Source organism: Drosophila novamexicana, unplaced genomic scaffold, assembly GCF_003285875.2.
Source record: "Drosophila novamexicana strain 15010-1031.04,08,12 unplaced genomic scaffold, DnovRS2.1 tig00000137-arrow-arrow-pilon, whole genome shotgun sequence".
NCBI classification, from domain to species: Eukaryota; Metazoa; Arthropoda; class Insecta; order Diptera; family Drosophilidae; genus Drosophila; species Drosophila novamexicana.
Window position 1 is genome coordinate 640,973 of NW_020824777.1, and position 25,131 is coordinate 666,103.

The 25,131-nt window shown below is 37.6% G+C and overlaps 1 protein-coding gene across 1 annotated transcript; it reads left to right on the forward strand.

The window, feature by feature from the left end:
- Positions 1–979: 979 nt before the first annotated feature.
- Positions 980–15,362, forward strand: LOC115758232 (facilitated trehalose transporter Tret1-2 homolog). Its single transcript, XM_030698784.1, has 5 exons — positions 980–1,232; positions 8,252–8,432; positions 10,654–10,789; positions 11,459–11,667; positions 13,949–15,362. The coding sequence occupies exons 1-5, from the start codon at positions 1,219–1,221 to the stop codon at positions 15,044–15,046; spliced, it is 1,638 nt and encodes a 545-aa protein (XP_030554644.1). The 5' UTR covers positions 980–1,218; the 3' UTR covers positions 15,047–15,362.
- The last annotated feature ends 9,769 nt before the right edge of the window (positions 15,363–25,131 follow it).

Consider the following 25,131-nt stretch of genomic DNA (forward strand, 5'->3'; position numbering starts at 1 on the left):
ATTTTGCGTTTGCGGACCAACTCGATCTATGACTCGTGGTTTTTAAAACGCTAAAAAAAAGCTCAGAGTGTCAGATCAGCTCTTTCTCTTTATTACTCAATGACTGCAGCCTAAGCTTTTATCCGGAACAGCAACCACAAAAGCATTGAGCGATATATTAAGAGCAGCGCTTAAATAATGCACAGCGTGCGCTCATCACATGCTGCTAAGAGAGTATTTGTTCGCTTTAAGAGTAAGCGCAGATACAGAGGCGCTTTAAACAGTTGATCAAGTGTTTGCCGGCGTACCAGAGCGTAGCGAAAAGTGAGAGTGCGAGAGCGCTTTAAAATAAACGCCGATCGCTTATTTTGTACGTCTTTATGCGAGGGCTGCCACAAGAATATTCCTAATTAAATATATTGTATATCTTTAAATAATTTATTTAAGTAATAGATATATTAGTTAATTATTAATACATATATGTATATAAGTGCGTGTATTTATAATAAAAATCAAATATAAAGTATACCTATATACATACAAATTTTTCTTTAAATGTTAATAATAAATGTAAAATATTGAGTAAACTTTCATATATAATAAATAAATATCAATTATAAATTGAATGAATTAATGTATATCCAAATACATAAACATCCTTCTTTTTTTTTAATATATATATACATACTTTTTTTTAATGATTATAATTAAAATACATTAGCTCCCCTATCCTGCTCACTTAGGTAGCACTGCCTCTGCCGCTCTTCTCTCTCTTTCCAGCTCTCTCTCTTTCTTTCTCTTCATTTCACCTAAGACTTCTTCTTCTCCTTTTAATTATTGCTTACACAAACTATTCGTGCAGTCCTCGTCTGTATTTGCTTGTGTGTGTGTGTGTGTGTGTGTGTGGATCAACCAATTGACGATCGACTCGATGCGACGCTCATAAATAAAAAGCCGACTTTGCAATATTCGTGTAGCCAGTTCGCAATTTGGCAGCAAAAGAAGTCGACGTGTGACTGTGCAGCTTGCTTTTTATTATCATCGCGTGTTATAGTTGTGTGTGTGTGTGTGTGTGTGTATGTGTGTTAAGTGTCTGCGTTTAAATTTAATGTTAAAATCGAATGTGTCTTAAGTAGCGCATTAAATTCAAGTCTCTGACTCTGACTCTGACTCTGGAAAATCGCTAGTTATATAAAGTTGCAATTGCGCTGTGCGTGTTCTGACTAAATTAAATACAAAATGAGCAGCGAAAGGTAAATTCCAAATGTTAAATATAAACAACAACCAAATAGTAGGGCAACAAATATTAAAAAAAAAGCCTCTACAAAAAAAATGCCACAGCTGTTCACAGTCTTAGTCTGTTTACCTTTGCATATTCAACCTGTCTCGACTGAAAGCCGTGACTCTTGACAAAGAAAAAAAACGAGTTTTTCCATATTTCGACAAGATCTTTGCTGTCGCCGCTGTTGCCAGGCCTTCAACTCAAATGGCAGCTGCCAGTCCTGATTAGCCAGTGGGCCCTGTAGACGCAATGCGTTGAACTTTGATAACGATCCTATTGCTTGGCCAAAATACCAAAAACAAAAAAAAAAAAAAATGTGCATATATAAATAATAAAACAAAAATAAACAATGAAAGTATGTAAAAAAATACAAACAGCAAACATTGCGAAATATTTTTCTGAACTTTAGACCATCACACATATCAAATTCTGATCAATGCTGCCTTGAAGATTAGTGTCCAATCAAGATTTAAATCGCGTGATTTTATTGCCAATTTAAAAAATAAACTTATTGCCTTTTGCCAGCAAGCGGTAGTTGTGTGTAAATTGTTATTTAACAATCAGATAAGATTTATCAGTTATAAGGAAAATGTTCTTTTTTTTTTCTAAAGTAGCAGTTCAGTTAAACCTTTATAATTTTAATAAATAGTTAAATAAAATTGTTTTCTTAATTTTTAAGAAACCTCCTTAAAGTTATATGTATTTATTTTATTAAATTAAACTTTCTTAATATTAGAAATTGAAGTCAATATATTTTAATAACAAGAAAATTCACTGAATAAATATTTGTAAAATATTTAATACAATTTTTTATTTTTGAACAACATTATCTAACTCTTCTGATATACTAAATGCAATATTTGATCAAAGTATTTCCTTTTCTTTCAACTTTGCTGCACAATTTTACATAAAAGCATTACCCAATTTTAAGAGTACACATAAGTTACGAAAATTACTTGAAAGTTGTAAATGTTATGCCAACAAATTTTGAAATATACCAACAGAAAATTTTATCGGAAGAGGAGAATTTTTAATTCGCTTTTAAACATAGTTTCGAAATATATGTGCACATATTTATTCGATATATTTATACATATAAATACATATATATTATTTATTTGATATATCGGAATAATTTATCAAAGAAAATTGTTGGTCATTTTTAGATATAAAAATATATAAATCAAAACGAGGACCTCGAGCCAGCTAAATAAGCATTTATTTATTATATGTCATTATTCGGAGTTATGAGTTATATTATTATATGAAAATATATTTATGGCACTTTCTTCTAAAGACTTGCCTTATTATTATTTTTGTTTATCATATTAAATGTAATTAATTACATTTTGGTTTTTCATATTACTTGAAAATACAACTTCTTGTTTAACAATTTTTTTTATACCCTGAACCTATTAAAAATGGGTATAAGGGTATATTGTATTTGTGCAAAATCCAAATGTATGTAACAGGCAGAAGGAAGCATCTCCGACCCCATAAAGTATATATATTCTTGATCAGCACCAAGAGCCGAGTCGATCTAGCCATGTCCGTCTGTCTGTCCATCCGTCCGTCCGTCCGTCCGTCCGTATGTATGAACGCAAGGATCTCAGAACCTATAAGAGCTAGAGACTTGAAATTTTAGATGTAGATGCTCCTAGTTCCCGCGCAGATCGAGTTTGTTTCGATAACTTACTCCGTTTCCAAGCAATCGATAATAATAATAATAATCGATATCGATATCCTGTTTTTAGGGCAATTTTGGTAAATAATAAGAGCTAGAGTCACCAAACTTTACATATAGCTTCTAAAATAGAATATATATATATATTTATTTGATGTTGGAAGAAGCGGGTTCAGGGTATCCCCTAGTCGGGAGCTCCCCACTAGAACCTCTTACTTGTTATTTGTTTGGTATAGAATTGAAAAGCAAATAAAGCATAATAATAGAGCACACACTCATGTTTGCGATGATCGAGCCAAGATTAGCTCTAGATAGACAGCTGACAGACTGTTTGGTTGGATCTGTGTGGCTAGCTAAAAAACCAATGCAAAGGCTTGTTAGCAATTTCTAAAAAAAACGTATTGCCGACTCATCGTTGACTCTGGAAATTGTTATAAAAATTGCAATAAATCTATTAAAACTTCTGTTTGAGTCACAATTTGCTTGGCAAATAAATAATATTGATTGATTACTACTATTCAAACAATTCCACAAGATGGTGAAATTCTAGAAATTCACGAAAATCAACTTCTAGAAATTCAACAAATTATCCATTTTTTTTATGTACAATCAAAAACCTTAATTGGAAGAGACATGACTTCAAGCTGTTTCTGTTGATTTTGCAATTATCAAATAAATGTGCTTATAAATTTGTTAATTAACGCGATAAGGCTGCCGATTTTTAATTGTACATATATATTTATATAAATATTGATTTTATAGTAGAAATTCCCACGCTGAACGGCAGTTATCTTATCTACATACAATATTTTGCAGCCTGTTGTGCAATTTAATTACGCATACGCAGCGTGTGGCTGTCATGACAACAACAACAAGCAAAGCGCTAATGAGAATGAAATCAATGCGTTTCTTTAATGTATATATTGACTATATAAATGTTGTTCTATGTATATATTCATGTATACGATATGCCTGATTGGGCGCTTTTTTGGGGCCTGCATACGCATATTTCTCGTTGCCTTCTTAATTGGTTCAATTAGGTTGCAAAGTCACAAATCAATAACAAATGAAGTTGGACTACTCTCATACATTTATATATGTATCACTATATTATATCAATATATATGTATATGCCTCTTATCAATTGTCTAATTTGCTCGCTCAACCTCCGTAGAAACTTGTTCAATTCACACTTCAACCAGTAAGAGGCTCTAGTCGGGAGCTACCAAATAGGAGATACCCTAACACTCTTCTAGCAATACATTTGACCTACATAAACCATTCCAGAAGCTTTGTCAAGTTTAATAAATCTCGCTGCTAAAGGAATATCATATACAACAAGAATATATATGTAAATACTTTATGGGCCCGGAGATGCTTCAATCTACCTGTCACATACATTTGCAGGCAACCAATATACCCTTCTTGTCCATTTTCAATGGGTTCAGGGCATACAAATTGATAAGCGCAACGCGTTCAACTTTCTCATTGGCATCAATCACGCCGTTTATTGATTAACATCGTGTGATACTTGAATTTCCATACGGCGTGCAACTCGTGCCATTAATTGTTTAACAATTGTTTCTAATCCGTTCTATCAATTGTTCTGAGTCCGTCATTGGGTTACTTTTTATTTGTTGTTATTTATGTTTTCGGCACATTGAACTTTATCAGGTGCTTCCTCTTGTTCTAAAATAAAGCTTAATATTTCTAATACATAGCATGGGAATTTATTGTGGCTTTGTTTGTTTTTTGTTTCTTTACTTTTATATATGCAATTCACGCTTACTCGATTTTGGCGCGTCCAATGCTATTTACGTGGAGTTTAATGTCCAAGGTTATATATTTGCCGGACTAATAGATCGGCGACGCTTTTTTTTTTAATTTTAGCTAATAGCAGAGCAATTGTTTCTTAAGATTCTGAACTATTTTAATTTTTTGCAAATTATTGCCCTTAGGCTCGCTTTGTGAGCTTGGTTTTCCGCGTTCTTAAGCCTAGCCTAGCCCAGTTTATGTTTTTCTATTTTTAATAGAGAAAGTATTATAAGAGAGTATTATAATTTTGCACGGGACATGAAATGTGCAACACATAAAACGAGACGTCTCTGACCCTATAAAGTATATTTATTTACGATCCGCATCGACAGAGAACTTTACATAGTTATGTCCGTCTTTTCTTTGTTCAGCCGCCCGTCTGTCTGTTTGTTACTATGTGAACTAATCTTTTAGTCTTAATGCTATACTCTTGAAACTTGTCACAGGTCCGACTTTCAATTGCAGGCAGTCTGTATGTTGGGAGCGGCCGAATCGAAGAATAGACTCTAGTATAAAAAACTCTTTCGTTTTTCAAGATATCTTGATCCAACTTGGCATTTCTAAGTTTTACCATGCTCTCTACATATATGCAGCATCTTGTCAACATTGGACCACCATATCATATAGCTGCCGTAGGAACAATCGGTCTAAAATTGGCTTCTTGCATGGAAAACTTTCGATTTATCAAGATATCTTTCACTAAGGTTCTCACATAGTTACAAAATGTTATCAACATCAGGCCACCATATCATATAGATGTCCTGGAAACGATCGCTCGATGTATGGCAGATATTTTCAAAAAAACTCAGCATTTACGAACCTTACAATTCTCACACAGAATCTGTAAAAAGCTAATACAAGGGTTTTGCATCTGAAGATCTGCCGATGACATCCTGACTTTCTTGTTTTGAATGTTTTCATTATTGGAAATTCATTAGCTTAACTTAACCATATTCATCGGATCAGGTTAATGTTCACCTGGTTTTCGTTTGGCTATTGATACCCCTCAAGGTTCGGTTTGTTGTTCACAATTTATATTTGAGTTCCGTGTTTGAAGTGGTTCGGTTCATAAGATCGTGTTGATAACAATTTATGGAAGCGTTATCTTATATAATTACTAAACACTTGATTCTTTAAAAGGCTTGATAGGGCTTTAATTGCTTCATAATTTGGTCAGCGGTGTTTAAATTTTAAACAACACTCGAGAAATATATTCAATTACGATCAATTTAAAAAAAATATATATATTTTTTTGTTTTTTTCCATTTGTTAAAATAGTTTTATCTGTTTAGTTTTAACTCACAGATAAGCTAAGCATTTTGTTGTACAACTTTTCGTTCCGGAAATAAATTTCAGGGAATTCCTTACGCTTATAATTTATTGTGCCTGGCATAGAAAAAAAATACCCTATTTTTGAAAATCGATTTTCTTGATAATGCAATAAAATTCATCATAATTGAAATGACTGTTAGAAAATATGTCACACGCGTTTCCTTATCAGTCAAATTGAACGCGGACACAGTTGAAAAATGTATGAAAGAAAACAGGTGAATCAAGGTAAATTTGGCTTTGCCTTGACAACCAAAAGTTATTCGCACTGAGCGCAGCTGTTCAACAAAACAATGCAACAAACTACTATAGCAAATCAAAAAAAAAAAAAAAAAATAAAATAAATTATAATAACTATTTTCGCCAAGCCAAATAATTACAAAACACAAACAAAAAAAAGGTGACAGTCAGTTAGGTAAATCAAATGAAAAACGTGCGCAAATACAAAACGATATCAAAAAAACAAAACACGCAGCAAATGCCGCTGGATTTGTTGTTGTCTATTCGCAGCGGCGCCGGTTGGCGTTTGTTATTTTTTCGCTTATCATCCTCGAAAAAAAAGATGAAACAAAAGAAAACAAAAATCGCGTCACATGGCTTTTTGGCATATGACGTATACGCAATGTTATCCGGTTGGTTGATTCTCTCTCGCACCCGTCTTCCGCGCTCTGCTGCACGGTCTGAAGCCTCTAAATCAAAACAAACAAGGAATATGCAATGTGTGCCCGACTAAAAGATACCCTGTACGCAGCTACACTCGCAGTCAGTCCACAGCCGGGAGTATCCGTGTATATGTTGGTTTATATTATAAGAGAACATATAAACCAAATATTTTGTGCTTAGCTCTGAAGTTCGAGGAGCTATCGATATCTTAAATGTGTGTGTATATTGAAGAAAATATATGCTGCGTGTGATGTACAAGAATATATACCAAAGATCGTAGCATGGGCACAGACCGAACCACTTAACTAATCGTCCTGTTCAAGAAGCTACATTTATATCATTAATAAGATCGAAGTTTCTTCATTTTGTATAATTTTTTTAATTTGAATAATTTTGTATAATATACCGTTTTTTTTTTTCTATTATATCATCTTTTATGCTCACTTTCAATGCTCAAGTGCATTGTTTAGAGGCTTGTTTGTAAAAACTCTGGCAATTAACCAGTCAACAGCTGACGGGAAATCCCCCACCTACAAGGCGTGTAATTGTAGGTTAATTTTATTATAATTGCTGACAACTCTCAGTTGAATGGCATTTAAACCAGTTGATATACTGATCGAGAGTAGTAGACTCTCGACTTGCTAAAATGACCCCAAGCGAACCGGCTGTGTTTGTTGACAGTTTTTAATATCACATAAACAGTTCGTGTTGTTGCTTTGATTTCTGTTGAACTTGTCTTAATGAATTCTTTATAAGATTTACTATACCCTGAACCCATTAAAAATGGGTATAAGGGTATATTGTATATGTGCAAAATCCAAATGTATGTAACACGCAGAAGGAAGCATCTCCGACCCCATAAAGTATATATATTCTTGATCAGCATCAATAGCCGAGTTGACTAGAATCTCTTACTTTTTTGTAATTTTGTATGTGACAATCGCTAGAGTTTCGTTAAGTTTATAATACAGTTTTTTAAGATGACTAAAAAATAGTTTCATTTCATAGAACCTCGGACTAGATGCGCCCAAGTTGAAAGAGAAAAAACTAGCAAGTTTCTAAGATTGAATTATATCTTAGATTCTATTAATTCAAGGTGGGAAATTGTATGGGATAACAATTCAGAAAAGTTTATCCATAAATCCATAGATACATTTTTGAAATATTTGATTTGAAAAGGTGGCCAAAATCAACATAAGATTTATTTATTTACTTCTTCAATTCGCATGACCTTATTCTTAGTGAATAGCTCAAGAAATTGACGATCCTTTAAAAAGCAAAGCATCTTATGAAATCAACTTTTATCAAGATATATAGGCATTTATATATATATATATATATATATATATATATATATACAGTTATATATATGCGTATAACTCTGATGTCAGCGCTTGTCAATGAGTGTGAATATGCAGACAATGCCAATAAATTGCAATCTCAATTGATTTGTCAACTATTTGATTGTACTCATTGGTTCATTTATTTTCCAAACACAGGGATGAGGAGTACAGCAAATTTGTGCCACAGAAGATGTCGTATCATGTGGTGCCCGGTGCGGAGTTTCAGTGCAAGTTGCCCATGTCCATGTCCATGATATCCATGCCGAAGTCACGCAAATTGTCGACCATCGATGAGCAGGACTACGACAAGGCCAATCGCAGGGGCATGATTAATCAGGTATGTTCACGGTCCATGAGCAGCTAACATTCCTTCATTCAGTCAACAATTTCTGCCTTGGCCAGCAACAACAATCTGCACATAACTGATTCTCTTAAGCCCCTCTCTTTATTGGCAACCTTTGTTGCCTGTCCTTGAATTTGCAATTCAACTTTAGCCTTCGTCAGCAGCTGCTGCCGCAGTCGCAGCAGCAGCAGGAGTTTGCCAGGTTGAGTGGCAGTCGTAAAAGAACTAAAAGAGTTCGCGTTGGCGTCGAGATTCCTGGTCAAAGAGTTAGCTAGCTGAGACTAAATCTGTAACAAACATATTAAAAAAAAAACCAACGTCTAACTTCGTCAGGCCGAATATTGAATACCCTTGTGAATATTTGACCTAGAAATGCTTTCATTCATATTAAATAGTGGATCGGCTTGAAAAGGTCTGTAGATATGATTGCCAAGTAATTGCTCAGTTTGTTGTTGCAGAAATAGGAATTAGAATAATATATTATAATAAAGAATAATATCATAATAAGGAAGTAGCAACCATTTGCATATAAAATTCATTCTTAGACCGTTTCTTTGTATAGAGTAGTCCGAATCTAATAGCATATTGGGCACATTTAGGGACCGTGGCAAAACTTGTAAATGCCTAGTTTAGTTAATATACCTCTTTAAAAAATGGATTGAGTTGTAGTACTTCCGTGATAGCTATGCGATATCATTATCCGATCAGGTCCGATATCGATATCGCCCCTTCTATGTGTAACACATTTCATGAGTATATATAAGTTGCGCGTGGCTTATATTTAATTAGGCGTTGCTTTTAAAAATCATTTAGGCACTGCCACTAAAACTGACATCCTGCTCTTTAATTGCAGACTTGGATGCTATAAAGTTGACCTTTAGAGAGCCCATATTAGATATCTTCAATTTGAATGTGCTATATTTATATATTTGCACTTTAATCATTTATTTTATATATGTACATATAGCGAACAGGTACTCGTACTTTCATTCTAATCAACCTTTACCTAATGAAATGTGCCCTAAATCTTACTCAGTTTTATTTGAGACAACATTTCAGTCTCTTTCAATTCGGTTCTTTTTTCAAATCAGTTATAGCATAAATCAGTCAAGGTCTTTCTCGACATTCGATCAATGAAAAAGACAGCTCTATTTTTGAGGAAAGACATGACTAATATATATAATTGATATATAAGCGAGTGTCAAACTTTTCTGATTGAACTTTCATAGAAAGGTGACTTAGATTGATATTCAAACATTGATATCCGATTGATTAATATCTGATAAGAAATTTTCTATTTGATAGATCTTTAATTACTTTATGGTTAATATTCTTTTGTCTTTTTCAAATATAACATCCATTCAATTGGTTCGTATTTTAAGTAATATCTTTTAACTCGCAACCTTTAATGAAAAGAACTTTTGATATAGTCGAGCTTTCAGTTGCGAAATACTGATTCTACAGCATCTCCAAATACAATCTCCGAATCACAATTAATTAGTTAGTAGTTAGAGCTACTAGCTACCAGACAAACCAATTGTGAAGGACAAAATGATAAGATACGCAATTGAACTTTCTGTGCGTGATTAAAAAGCATGACATGGAGTCCATGTGGCGCACATGTGACACTGATGTGTCGTGAATTGAGTCAAATGGAACTCGATGCCAGGGCCCCGCAATCTGGGAATGACGTCACAAGCCAGATACCCCGATAAATATATCAAATTGTATGACAGGCGCACACAGGCGCAAGTCGCAGACTGCAAAAGATTCTTTCTTCGCCCGAGATCGTTTATCACTTTGATCTTAAATAAAGAAAAACGGTTCACTTGCATGTGGTTGCATCAACTTATGCACACACGTGCCAATATCTTTAATTGCAACGTGTCGCAACTTCAATTGCAGCCAATTACTCGGCTTCCAAACAGAACAAAACAAACGCGACTCCCCATTCAATTAAATATCAAGTGCAGCTGTTTATTTCTTAAAAAACCCATCTAAATAAAAGATAAAAAATTTTGATTTTTCGATACATAGTTTGAACTTGTGCCCTCCCTTTAGCTGCGGTTAATCTCTGTAAATTATTCAGTTTCAAGCCTGTCTTATACCTGTCTAATACCTCTTCCTATCGGTTTCTCTATCGATAATTATGTATATTTTTATATTTAAATCAATAGCTTTATACAATAAAATATTTCTATTTATGCCTTAACAGATTTTGGCCACTTGTGCGGTGCTTTTGCTTTCCGCTGGCTGTGGCATGCCCATTGGCTTCTCTGCGGTGCTGTTGCCGCAGCTCAGCTCGAACTCCACGGAGGTGCCCATAGATGTTAATACCGGTTCTTGGATAGGTAAGATATTAGTGATGACAATAAGGAAGCCTTAGTTAGGGTAATATTGAATAAAAAGATCAAAATATAAGCGAAAAGGCAAAGTTGGCTGACAGTCAAATAATGCTATTCGATATATTGATATCGAATACTAATTTAAATAGGATTACGGGCTAGTCCCTCTACTCAGCTTAATTACTTAAAATACTCTTATTTTTAGAGAAACTTTCTCGCACAACAATATTGCATAATAGATAATACTTCAAACATCTGAACTTATCACTTTGAATTTTTGCCCAGTCTGGCCACAGTTAAATATATATAATATCATGATATATCAGAGAATAGGGCAATTATGTATATAAATATATACTTCAAGTTAATTTAAGCCAACATTTAAAAAAAAAAGCAAATTTTATGAACATATATGTAGGTTTTCTGTTGCCTTTTTTGGGCACTAGAATTAATTTTTGAAAAATTTATTAGCTGGAATATCATTTTTTTATATTTGAAAATGTTATAAACTGGTAAACATTAAGAATCAATAAACAATATTATTTAGAAAAGTTTTTCTTTTGTTGTTGTATTAGATTATGCTATAAACATGTGCAAAAATATATATCCTAACCCACCCGAACATCTCCTTAATAGATAAATATCTCATGTCCTATCTGCCTACTCTGTTTGCAGCGAGCGTACATAGTCTGGCCACACCGTTTGGTTCTCTAATCTCTGGACCGCTGGCCGATTATTTGGGCCGTCGCAAAACGCTGCTAGTATCGGTAATACCCCTATTCCTGGGCTGGAGCACAATGGCGATGTCAAACTCTGTGAAGGCATTGATATTTGCGCGTTTCCTGTGCGGCTTTGCTACAGGCATTTTGGGAGGACCTGGTCAGGTAAGAAATGTTACTCTATTTACCTTTACGGAAGCTTGGCAAATTCCAAGCTCAAGTGTGGAAAATACTTGGCTAAGGATTGTATGAGGTCTTTCCTGTCTTACTTTCGAACAGCCTCAAGTTCATTTTGTGAATGTTCTTTAGAAGGAAATTTCATACTTTCCGTAAAATCCACGCCTCCTCACTGGAAAATGCGCGTTTTTATGCGAATATGCTGAGAGGGGATCAACTCTGTGTGCTCTGTTAATAATCAAGACCAATGTCAGTGCCCAAAAAGTTCATTCACACATAGAGCGGAACGCAATTAAGTACAATCTGACCCATTAACCAGATTGTTAGAGTAAGCATTACCCTGAACCCACCCAGTAGGAACTGTTGTGCTGCGAATGCTGCACACGAAACACGAATCTCATGAGAAAATGCACAACAAGTTGTCATTTTGGGCGCTTGACAGCTGTCAACTGTTCACTTAATGCCATTGTTCCGTGCGCCTCCATTGTGTCCATGTTAATCCGGCGTTTTGTCCAAGTGAGCAACAAATTTGCACAGCCGGCATATATTTTTTTCTGTATTTATTATTTATCTTATGGATATGCCCATGACTTATCAAGCGGCCAAAATGATAAACGAAAGCAAAATCATTAAATGGACAAACGCGCATTTGCATTAGCAAACGCTTTCCGCACACACGAATCAAGTTCCGGATTCTTGACCTTAGTCTATAATAAGTCTGTTGTTGCCCCGTTGCCCAGCTGCCTGGTTGCTGGGGGTGGTTCCCCGCCGCACCACAGGGGGTGTGCTCGGTGGCATTTGTGTGTTTGTGTACGCGACTTGTTGCGCGTGTGTCTCGCAGTTCATTAATTGTCATCTGTGGCAGCGGCCAGAAGATTTATGATTTTATGATTAAGCTTAAGATTATGTTGATATGGTTTATACAGCTGCCTGATGTTTTTGTGACCCTGTTTTGCATTCAATTTGATCAAATTTTTTGTCCGTTTGTTTGTTTGTTTATACACTCGAGTCGGGCAACAGAATTAAGGGAAAGTTGCTGTCGGTGCCGTTTGCCGGGCATTTCGAGAACTTGTCCGAGGTCAAGGTGGATTGTCTGCTTCCAGGAATTTGTGGCGAGCGCATATTGAAAATGTTGCTTGGATTAAATGCGAAGATGGTTGCGCTTATTTATTTATATAAATTTAGGTGCGCCGTACGCTGCGTATAATGGGAAAACAGTTCCCATCAAAAATGAAAGACTAGCTTCAGCAAGCCGAAGACGTAATGCTCTAGCTGGCATACAGCTTGCGGCTTATATGTGTAAGGAGAATCAAAGAGCTTGTCAACAGAACATTTTTCCATAAAGGAATATGCTTTACGATAGGGTTTTCCAATATAATAAGCTTGTCAACAGAACATTTTCCCATAAAAGAATGTGTTTTTCCGACCGGGTTGTCCTAAGGAGCTGCATGACGCGATAGCGATATAGCGATATGATTTTAACGAGATTTGACTCATATTTGGGTTCATGGTGAAGCACGTGAATGTCAAGTCTGGTTAAGTTTTCTTGAAATAAAGGTTTTCATAAAAGAACTTCAGTTTCGACCGAACATTTATCGGCAATTTATCGATTGGCATAGAGGGAGATACGTTCACAGTTTTCAAGTATTTAGAGAACGTCGCGTTCCTACATACGCACAGACATGGGTATGAAATGCTTTATCCTGTTACCTACATTTGTACAGAGTTCAGGATTTCCAAAATATAAGTTATCAAGAAGTATGAAAAATTTGTTATTTGGAATGGAACTCTCGTACTGTAGACTGCGCAACGAACAGGGCATTGTTTTCAGAGCAATTTCTATACTCTATAGTCTAGGAATTATTTGTTGGCGTTGACAAGTGACGAATCGGAATTTGGGAAACACCTATGCCCTAAATAGAATAGAAGAAAAGAAAACCTTAAGCTTGGCATTGGATTAGTTGAGGGTGCTCCAAAGGCCGTGATGATGATCTAGGTTATCTGTAAAGTCTGAAGGAAATCATACAAGTCGTTGGCTCTCTCCTAGAGAGACATAAAATACCGAAACAGGATGCTATATTGGAACCAAATATGAAGGATAGCTTAAGGGGAAAGGAGCTCCATATTCGCTTGATACATTACCTTTGTTCATAAACCGAAAGGAAAGCTCTTCCATACTCTCTTTCTCTTTTTTATGCTTTTATTAATTAATGAAAATTAATCTGAATGTATTGATTTACCCTTGGTGAATCTTTTAACCCGCCCACAGGTCTACATAGCGGAAACAGCTGAGCCGAATCTGCGTAGCCTGTTAATTGGAGCTCCATATGTTGCCTATTCGAGTGGCATACTGCTCGTCTATTCGCTGGGCACGGTTCTCTATTGGCGCAGTGTGGCCTGGTGTGCCAATATATTGCCCGCCTTGGCTGTAATCTCCATCTTTTTCATACCGGAAACGCCCGCCTGGCTGCTACGCAATCGGAAGGAGAAGCGAGCACTGCAGGCGTTGACATCTCTTCGGGGTAGCGAGATTAGCGCGCAGAAGGAGCTGAACGATATGAAGCAGCGCTTGGAGAAGGAACGCGCCACCACCAAGACGAATGAGAACATTTTCAAGCTATGCTGTGAGCGGGTGGCCATAAAGCCGCTCTTCATTGTGATCGTCTTCTCGCTGCTGCAAATGTTCTCCGGCACGTTTATTGTGATCTTCTATGCGATCGATATTGTGTCCGAGTTCGGGGCAGATTTTGATACCAAACAGGCGGCCATTTGGACGGCGGCCGTGCGTGTGCTCTGCTGCATGATCTTCTGTGGCATATTGATCTTTGTGCGTCGGCGTCTCATCATGATTCTCTCGGGCATTGGCTCGGGCGTGTTCTGTCTGGCGCTGAGCGTGTTTATGTATATGCGCATGGGCCAGCCCAGGATGCCCTACGATGTGCTTGTGGCGGGCGGCTGTCTACTCGGCTATATAGTCTTCAATACGGCGCTAATGGTGATGCCGGGCATTATGATCGGTGAGCTGTTCCCGGCGCGCATACGAGGACGCACAGCTGGCGGTGTATTTGCCTCGATGAATGTGGCGCTTTTCATATTTGCCAAGGCTTTTCCGGCGCTGCAATCGGCGCTGAAAATGCGTGGTGTTTTTCTGGTTTTTGCCGGCTCCAGTTTCCTGCTGACGATATTCATGTGTCTGTTCCAGCCGGAGACGAAGGGTCGCAGTCTGGAGCACATCGAGGACTACTTCAATGGTGACAATTGGCTGTGGCTGCGACGTGATCGTGGCTACAAGACGGTCAAGTTGTTGCCACTGCAGCCGCTTGTTGAGAATCGTGCTAACGTGCCGCGCAGTGCAGAGCATGCCTAGGCATTGCTAGGGTGGGGATTTACATGTATTTACTTTTTAATACAGGGCTCTTCAAATTCCTTATTTTGTTATTTAGTATTATGTGTAGCTCCTAATGCGCTGGAGTACCTCGTAGCATTAATCATAGCGTCTTTACAGTGTTCCTTAGCAATTACTATGCATTACCAAAAAAGAAAAGTTTTCTAAAAATGAAACAAAATGTTGACACTCAATTTAATTAAATTTAATACAATGTGATTTTTGCAATTACGCATTAACTTTTTATAGTCTCGATATAGAAAACTTATGCTATATTTTTACAACTATATGATTAGAAATAAAAATAAAATATATAAGCAATACAATTAATGATTATTTGAATTTGAGCGCCAACTTAATACATTAACGCAGCCAACCTTAAGCTGGTCGCATGACATAAAGTTATCGACTTGCCGCCACAATTTAGTCGCCGCGCTTTCTCTGTGAGCTCGCGGGTTGTTGGTTTCTGTTAGTGAGGTTTATTAAAAAAAATGTGTTCTTACTTCGTGTTTTTCCAATGTGGCGTGCCAGCTTCGTGTTGCGTGAATGTAAATTCGATCACAAAATGCTGCAAAGTGTTTGAAATAGGCGCAATTAATTGGTTTTCTATCAGGCTGCAAAATACTTTTTTTTTTTGGCGGCAATGTGCGCGTGCTGCCAGATAGTGAAATTTTCGTTGAGTGAATTTCGTTGAGTGTTTGCTCATTAGCCGACCGCCACAGTTTACTCGGTGTGTTCATCAAATAAATCGATAGTTTCGATAAGCCGTTTCTTAACGAAGGAGCTTTGGCGCGAGAACGTAGCTGTTAAGTTTAAATTCAAATCCTTAAGTGATTTTTTTTTTGTGCAACAAATATTTTTTTAAGGCTTCGTTGTGAAAAAGCAATAATGTTAATTGGCAAGCAGCAAATATATTTAAAAAATGACTAATTTTTTGTGGGTGAGTCTTCCAATTCAATTCAATATTCGATTACAAGATTCCACATATATTTACAATTAGAAAGCATTTTCCTTTCCACACAACTCTTATACCCCATCATACTATGGCAATTAACTAATTTCAAATAAACAGAACAACAATTAGAAAGACTTTTACTCCCATGCCCCCTGCGTATTACCGTTAGGCCCACCCCATTGCGAAGCGGACACTCACCTTGCAACTAATATAGTACAACTGCTGTACATTACGTAAAATAAAAATGCCCCACGTGATGTTAAATATTTAATGGACTTCTCAGCGGCAGCCAGGTTGAACCTTTAAATTAAAAAAAAATAAAAATAAATGAAAATAAAAAAATGTGCACAGAACTGGGCGTGCATGCATATTTAAAATTCTATTATCCCCATCAGTTGCCGGTTTTGATACTCGTCCCGAACTCGGTTCACAGTGTGCTAATAAATTGTATAATTCTTGGCCTTCTTCTCCGTTTTTTTTTTTGCTGTGCGCTGCCGCTTGTTTTGGCTCGACAAACTTGTGCCGTGTATTTTCTTTGTGCACTCCTTGGTGGGGTGCCAGGTGGGGCAGCCAGGCGGTGAGCTGGACAAGTGGGTTTGAGTGGGCGCTGCCACTGGCCGGAATGCAGGGGCGAAAAAAATTGCTGCGGCGTACCGGAAACGCTTCAAGTTGCTGAGCTCATTCGTCTCTGCGATTTGTTGGCATTTTAACGCGCTGCAAGTGCCGACCAACAAGTTGGCAAGCCATGGCTTCGAACCGACTATTAAATACCCTGTTAGGCGATAAAATACTGAGTATTGATTGGTATTTTTAGGTGTGAAAGCTGTGAAAGCATCTTATGTATATCTAATCTTCATAGAATAGAATTATAAATTAGTGAATTCCCATGGAAGTATCGGGAGAAATTACTTGGATATCTTACAGGGCATTAAACAGACATCAAATATCTTTCGTTTTTAAATCTCTTTAAAATGTTTGTACCTGCTCTCTGCACATACCCTATAAGCGAATGCGTAGAGGGTATAACGACATGGCTAGCAATAATTGTACAGAGTGCTGCGCGTCAGCTAAATGCATAGGGACAAGCGGGCATGTGGATGGAGGCGGGGGTGGGGGTAGGGGTGGGGGTGTGTTGCCTGCTCATGCAATGATAAATGAAGTTTTAGTGGCTTTTGACCCATTTAATAAATTGTTAAAGTTGAAAAATGTGCAAGAATATTGCAAACTTTTTTTTCAGTAAATAAAATATATATAAAATTGTTGATGTTGTTGTTGTTGTTGCTGTTGCTGTTCCTGTTGGAATTAGGGTTAATTTAAAAGTTGCCATTGCGCCGCTTGCAACACTGACCCACGGACTACGAGTTCAAATTGTTGTTGTTGCTGCCCCAAGTTGGCATGTTGCAAAGTTTTAGCTGCTGGCCCAGTTTTTGCAATAGCACAAAGTTACGGAATTTTAAATAATTTTGTTAAATTGCATAACGTGCCATGTTGCACTGCTCAGACCCTAACTAACCCCTAACCCCCGATCAGCTCCTCCCTCCTGCTCAAGCGACAGTTGTCAACTATAAACTTGGCTGCTTATTAAGTTAATGGCGACAGTTTTCAGTTAATAAGATTATGCGACCGTTTTAAATGTAATTTTTTGTTTTTGCCTTTCACGACTGAAGCTGGCTAAAAATATGCACAGGCAACGGGGCTGGAGGCGGGCGACTTGCCATTCTTGAGCCATAATAAGCAGCATAAAAGTGAGCCTTTTTGGCAAGGGTCTATTAGAGAAGAAGCTGCACAGATACCCACGAAGCCAGCGCAGCCAGAGCCAGAGCCAGCCGGGTCCTGCTCAAATATATATATATATCTATGGGCATTGCATATAAACAATTTCTATTATGCAGAAATAACAAGCAAAACAACAACAAAAGCAACAACAATCACAACTTCAATGGATTTTTGCATAAGAAAAGCACGAGTGAAGTTGAAGTATGGCCAAAGCAGTAACAACAAGAAGAGGCTCTAGTCCGGAGCTCCCGACTAGGGGATACCCTGAACCCTCTTCTTCCAACATCAAATGCATATATATATTCTATTTTAGAAGCTATATGTCAAGTTTAGTGAATCTAGCTCTTATTATTTACCAAAATTGACCAAAAAACAGGATATTGATATCGATTTTTATCGATTGCTTGTAAACGGAGTAAGTTATCGATTATCGGAAACAAACTCGATCTGCGCGGGAACTAGGAGCAGCTACATCTAAAATTTCTCTAGCTCTTATAGGTTCTGAGATCCTTGCGTTCATACATACGGACGGACGGACGGACGGACAGACAGACGGACATGGCTAGATCGACTCGGCTATTGATGCTGATCAAGAATATATATACTTTATGGGGTCGGAGATGCTTCCTTCTGCCTGTTACATACATTTGGATTTTGCACAAATACAATATACCCTTATACCCATTTTTAATGGGTTCAGGGTATAAAAAATTGTGGAGTGCGAGCGAGTCGCAAAAAGCAACAAGCTCGACCACACTGCAATCCCTTGCCCTACCTCAAATAGGGCATAAAAATGCGCCAGCTCAACTCTGTTTACTGTGCGCTACAATAAAAATGTAAATTATAAATATATATACGTATATATAGAGCTCAATATATATACATAAATCGAATCGGTTTGCGCCCGGAACTGTACTTTTTTATGTGCTCAAAAGTAGCTAAAGCCGCTTTAACTAAAAAAACGTGCCAGTCAAATTTTAAATACTTAACGATTCAGTATTCGTAACAGAAGCAACTGTCTGTCGAACCATGAATATATTTATTGAAATTACTCTACCTAGATAAAGAATACTAATTTTTAATAAAATGTTATTAAGTTGATTACAGTGACAGTTGATGTATAACGCTGCAAAGCTCTCATTGCAACAGATGCTCCTAACTTTGCATCAAAGGAGATTTAACTCCAACTTAAATTTATAAAATTATACTTTGAACTTGAAACAATGTTTTATTTAGTTCGTTTGTGGTCGTAGATTTTATTATGGGTCGCAAAGTTGCGTTCGATCTCAAGTAGTTCCTCTCTCTTCTCGGCGAGCAATACTTGCTGTTAAGTTTCGGTTAATTAACAGAACGCTGCAATGTTGCCGCTGCTCTGTAAATTAACATGCTGCTAATAGCTTTTTAACAGAGAAACTGAGTTTTTATCGCTTTTTGTACTTTTTTGCATTGCGATCTTTTTGTCAACTCTTATCCTAATGTCAATGTCATTTGAAAAGTAGATTTTAAGTATCTTCCATATCCTCTTTCACCCATGCACCCTTCCAATCGCAGTTTTCTCTAGGCTTTATATACATATATTAAAATATTATACTAAAACCTGTTGACATATAATCAGCTATATTCCCGTCTAAGAGTTTCTCTCTAAAAATCGGCTTAGCTGCGCTTGCAAATTGGTTAAACGTACTCCTTATAAAGCTCCCAGCTCTTATTTGCCAGCAGGCTGACGAAAATTATATAATTTCATTCTCTCGGCATGTGGAGCACATTATGCAACATGACCGCAGTTGCTAACTAACTGCTGAAACTGAAGTTACCTCCGTGACCCAAGTCAATGTAAAATGGCGTAGCGCGTCCGCAACAGAAACACACACCACAAACACACACCCACACAATCGCACACACACACACACACACACGGACATGCACACCCACAGCTGGATCCACACAGGATATTGTTGAGGCAACATTTGCAAGTGAAGCCACAAGAACAGCAGACGGCACTGAGACGCGCCACAGCCACAACAGTGTGTATAATGCTAAGAAGCAAGGCACCCTCCCCCGCACTGCCACCCCCGCCACCCCCTGCTACCAGCCCTGCTGTGATCTGTGCTGTTGCAGCCACAGGATGAAGCAAAAACGCAGTTGTCGCTGGGATAGCGAAAAGTGCTGAGCATAAATAAGACATTTGCGTGTGTAAGCGCACACACACACAACAATAACAACAACAACAATAATAATAACAAGCGTGCTATGGCTGATGCTGCTCGATTTGCTGATACCCTGTTTGCAGCTTAAATATGCATTTGGTTGCCGTTAGCTGTGCTTCTTCTTCCATCTGTTCTAGTAATAGAAAAAAGGAATTCTTAAATAACTCAGGTATTTGTTGTTCGATTGTTATAAGATATTAAGATATTATTAAAATGGTTGTCCATGCCAAAAATGATGTTAATTGAAAGGATTTCTTTAACTTCATGAAGAAAGACTAACATAAATTTAAATTCAGTTGATGTATGGCATATTTTTATAGTGTCCGTGATTCCTATAAACTGCGACAGTTGTCAATGAAATTGCCATCCAGGCAAGCGCAGTGAATACTTTCTTAACGGACACTCCTATAAGGCGGTTACCCCAATTGGGCGGACATTTCCACTCAAATCTTCATGAATCTGTCCTTACTCATTCGCACTCTGTTTGGGGATCACGCCTCGTGAGCGAACACTTCGAATAACATTTTATGATGTTAATATCTCATGATCTTCATTTTATTCCTTTTGGTTTCATTTACTGCAAAGCCGTTTCAAATTGGACTACTATCTGATATGGCACCGAGAGGAAGAATCAGTTGCAAATAAAGCTTTGTAACATTTTTTGCGAGGGTATTAAATAAGAGGGTTTAGCTTAAACCGCCCAACTGAATTAATATGCGAAAATAGAGCTATTGAAAGAAGTTTAAAACATTCTTTATTTTCGTCAACATTGAAGACCCTAAAACTTTTCATATGTTTACACTTAAACATTTAGTTTTGTGTGTCGCAAACATTTCGCTCGGCTTCAATATACCCAACTTATATTCAAACATCTTTGCTGGGTACAGTCTATAAGAACAACAACAAAACTGACTTGAAATAACTCTACACGCAACATTGAAATGTGGCGAAGTTAGCAACAAGGAGTTGGCATTGCAGCAGCAGCAGCAGGTGGAGGAGGATGAAGAGGAGGAGAGGTAGGACTGCAGCAGGACCGCCGGCAATGTTAGCTGAAAGACAATAATTTCGAAACTGCTTTCAAAGCAAAGTAATGCAAAATGCAAAGTCATCGCAGTCCCTGTGTCTGCCCCAAGTGGGCGTGGCCAGGATCCAGCTGAGCCGCCTGCCCCCAACGACCCGCAGCTACGCCCAAACAATTGTTGTGATTTCTTGCATTATTTCTTTTTTTTTTTTGTATTTTTTCGAGTGCGGGCAGCTCGTGCACATGCATTTATTTAAATTCCTGTTGTCAGTGCGTGTGTGTATGTATGTGTATGCGTGTGTGTCTTGCCTCATTTTGCCAATGTATTCATTGTCTGTGAAATTGTTGTGCGGTATGCCGGCGCATAATGTCTTTCTTTTGCTAGGTCCTTCAGACCCGTTCCTGGCCCCCTCTCCAGTCACGGCCTTAACTCCCTGGCCAGCATCCCCCTCCCCAAGACTAGACTCTTGCTGCAGTTTGCGGTTTTTAACTTGTGACAGTTTTAAGTGGCTGCCGTTTGTCTCCTCGTTGAATTCTCTGCATATAATCCTCCCACTCCCACACATATCTGGCGTAGAATATCTATATAAATAGAAAGTTTTATGTGGATTTCAGCTTCTGAGATTTGCAACAGAATTTAATGCTTGTTATTTGGGCGCTTATAAATTGTCCTACTATAATAATAAATACCTTTTGCCCTCAGATTTGATGCTAATGCTAAGCAGCTTTCTTACTCACTTGTATGAGAATTAGCTTCCTTTTTGGTTTTACTATGTGCCATATGTGTAGGGATTTGTGTTGCAGGATTTGGTTGAGATTTTACAGTTATTATTTATCCTATACTTTCTCTAATAAGCGGAATACTGCTCGTAAAACGTTTAAGTCCAAAGAATAATTGATTGACAATGCTGTCTAGAAAGAAAGCCCATGAGAGATAGTATAAGAAAAAGAGAAAGGAAAAGGTAGCATTATGTATATATTTATATATATGTTATATCTAATTTAACTAGTTAGCGGATTGCTGCTTGTCAAACGTTTCAGAATAAAGTACAAAGAGGAATTTGTATAACAAGGCAGACAGTTTCTGACAGAAAATATAAGAAAGGGTAATATGTACATATATATATAGATCATCTAACTTCTTGTTAGGAATATGGTACAATGGCGTCTTGAGTAAACAAATGATTTCTAGGGGGATAGTTTAAGATAAAGGCAGAGAGAGAAGGAGGCAAAGAGTAAAATTGGTGAAATATAGAAAGAGAGAAAAAGGCAAAATGAAGGGACAGCCAAAACGAGAGAGAGAGAGAGAGAGAGAGAGAGAGAGAAGTGAGACAGAGAGAAAGGGAAAAAGATATAGATGGATAGAGAGATAGATAAAGATAGAAAAATATAGACATAGAGAGATGGAGGGCAAGGGTTCTCAGAAAGTAAATTCAGAAAAATAAAGCAAACACCATCAACGTAGATCGACGAATTTAACTCAAACAAGCTCCAATTCAGTTCAATGTAAGAACTTGAATACCTAATTGCCTGTTGAAATATTTAGAACGGCAAGGAAGTTGCTTTTGTGCATAATCTCGTCCATTCTCTGCGTAATGAGTTCCGAAAAATTGTTTCGGCTTCCTTTCATATTTCACAAGTAGTTTACTGTGCTACAATGTAAATTTCATTAGATTTTGCATAGTCTGAATGCTGCTTATGTCGAAGCACTTTCGCTTCGATATTTTTAGCTAGTTTTTCACATCAGAAGTGGGCGAAACAGATGCAACGATAACAGCACTTTCTATGCTTCCGGGAAAGTGTCGTTCCCCTAACGTGCGCCTCCTTCCTTCTTTCTCCGGCCTCAGCGCCATTCAATTTTCAATCATGTCTCACCTGGCTCCACCTGGTTCCAGCTCCAGCTTCAGCTCCATTGCAGCATTTGGGCTGCTCCGCCTTTGATGCCCATTGCTCGGCTGCCAGTTTCGTGACCCATTTGAATGGGCTTCTCTTATGTGCCTGTGCATCGGTCCATTGTCATTATGCGGCCTTTGGCTGACTCACACCTACTGCCACGCCCATTCAGCATACACTTAGAGCAGGCGGAAGGAGCTGGGAGCCGGAGCAGCAGCCGCAGCAGCTGCAAAAGCAGTACAGATCCATAATCCTTCATAGTTTCCTGGCGCTGCCAACAACCTTTTCCCTTTGTTGTTGCTGCTGTTGCTGCTGCTGTGCGCCAAACAAAAGGAAAACAATTTTCATGCGTGCATGCGAAAAATCAAAGGAAAACATACCCACAAACACACACACTCACACACATTCAGGGGTCGAGTACAATGCCTATTTGTGAGATAAGAAAACAGCACCCAACATCAACTCAAAGCAATTTCCAAGTGCTGCTGGTTCGCAGGTATAGTTGTTGGCGCTGGAGCATAGGATCCTTTCCCAGCGACACTTGGCGCCTAAGTGGCTCCTCTCTGTATTTTGTTCCCATTCCCAAACGCTTTTGTTGCCTTACCCTAGCGCCAAATGGGTATATAAGCTTTGCCAGACAGCATGTAAATGTGAATGTAAATGTAAATACTTCTGTTAACTTTTATGTTAACATATATGTTAATGTTTATGTTGACATTGTTGTTAATGTTAATGTCAATATTACTGATCCTGTTACTAAAATTGTTTCTATTTTAATTTTATTTTGATTGTATTCAAATTCAGGGTTCGATTTAATAACGATCTACAAAAAAAAAAGTTAACTATTCAACATAAGAACTTCCCGTGTAGATTGCCTATGAAGGGCATACACAATTCATTGGATTAGGCCAGTGCGAATTTCTTGTCCGCTTTTAGCAGTTGTTGTCAACAACAGAGACTGGCAAGGCTTTGTTACACACCAGACTGGAGCGCTATAAGCCCTTTTCCGGCTGGTTGAATGACACGCCAGAAATGACAACATATGTAGAATTCTCCGAAATATATGCCTGTACTATGTAGGCTTACCCAAAAGCAATTAGCGCGAGGGGCTGACATGGGACAAGCTGCCTCGATTTCAACGAGCTCATTAAGTGTTTAAGCATAAATGCCAATGGCACGCTAATTAACACAGAAACAGCAGCAGCAGCAACAACAATAACAACAACAAGAACAGCAACTGTAGCTTGGCACTTGGCATTTTGGCCACTTGTCCAACTCGCAAGTTCTATTCCGTTTTGTGTAGCTCGCAAGTCCAGATTTGTGGCAACGCTTGCCCACCTGGCAAATGCTTGTCGAAACTTTTATAATTATGTTCGAGCTATGGCAAAAGTTTCAAGCGATGCCGGCGTCTGCTCATTTCTCAATTCACTTGGCAAAGTTTAGACGCAGTGAAAGTTTGATTTTTTTTTCCATTTGTACCCTGTATTCGTGCATTTGTCTAGAACGGGTATCACTAACTGACAAAAAGTGGCAACTCCGAGCGAATGCAATTATTAATAATTAGATTTACTTTTTAGAATTCTTTTGTTAGACAATTATTGAAGGTGTTTGTATTGCTGTAAGGAGACGGGGAAATATAAATATGGCGTTGGCACCTTTCTAAAGAGTTGCCAGTACGAGTTAATCAATTAAACAATTCACATTTAAGTGCTAAAAGTGACTGTGTACTTTAACAAGCAGGCTTCTGACTGTCAACTTTAACAGGAAGTTCTCTCTTTTAGCGAGTACAAGAGCTAGCAACATTATATTTGGTATGGAGGTATTTTCAATCCACAAGCATATTGTGGGTTGTAAAAGTGGCTGTCAACTTTAACATTAACGTATCGATCTCAGCAATAATAATAGCTAGCGGTATGTAAACTACGTACAAGCCATTCATTTTTTCAAAAACACTTAACTGCTTGTTAAGGTGATTGTCAATTTTAACCCAAGCGTGTCTATTGAAGCTAGGAACATTCTATTTGTCATAGAAGCTACTAGCACATTGTAGCCTGTTAAAGTGGCAGTGAAATTTAATATGAACTTATCGATTTCAGCAAGAATAGCATCAGCGGCATGTATGTAGATGTCTGAGCGAGTAAATAACTTTGATAAATAACATTTAAATGTCAAGTGTTTTTAAGAAGGCTTCTTTAAGTCTCTGTGCAATTTAACA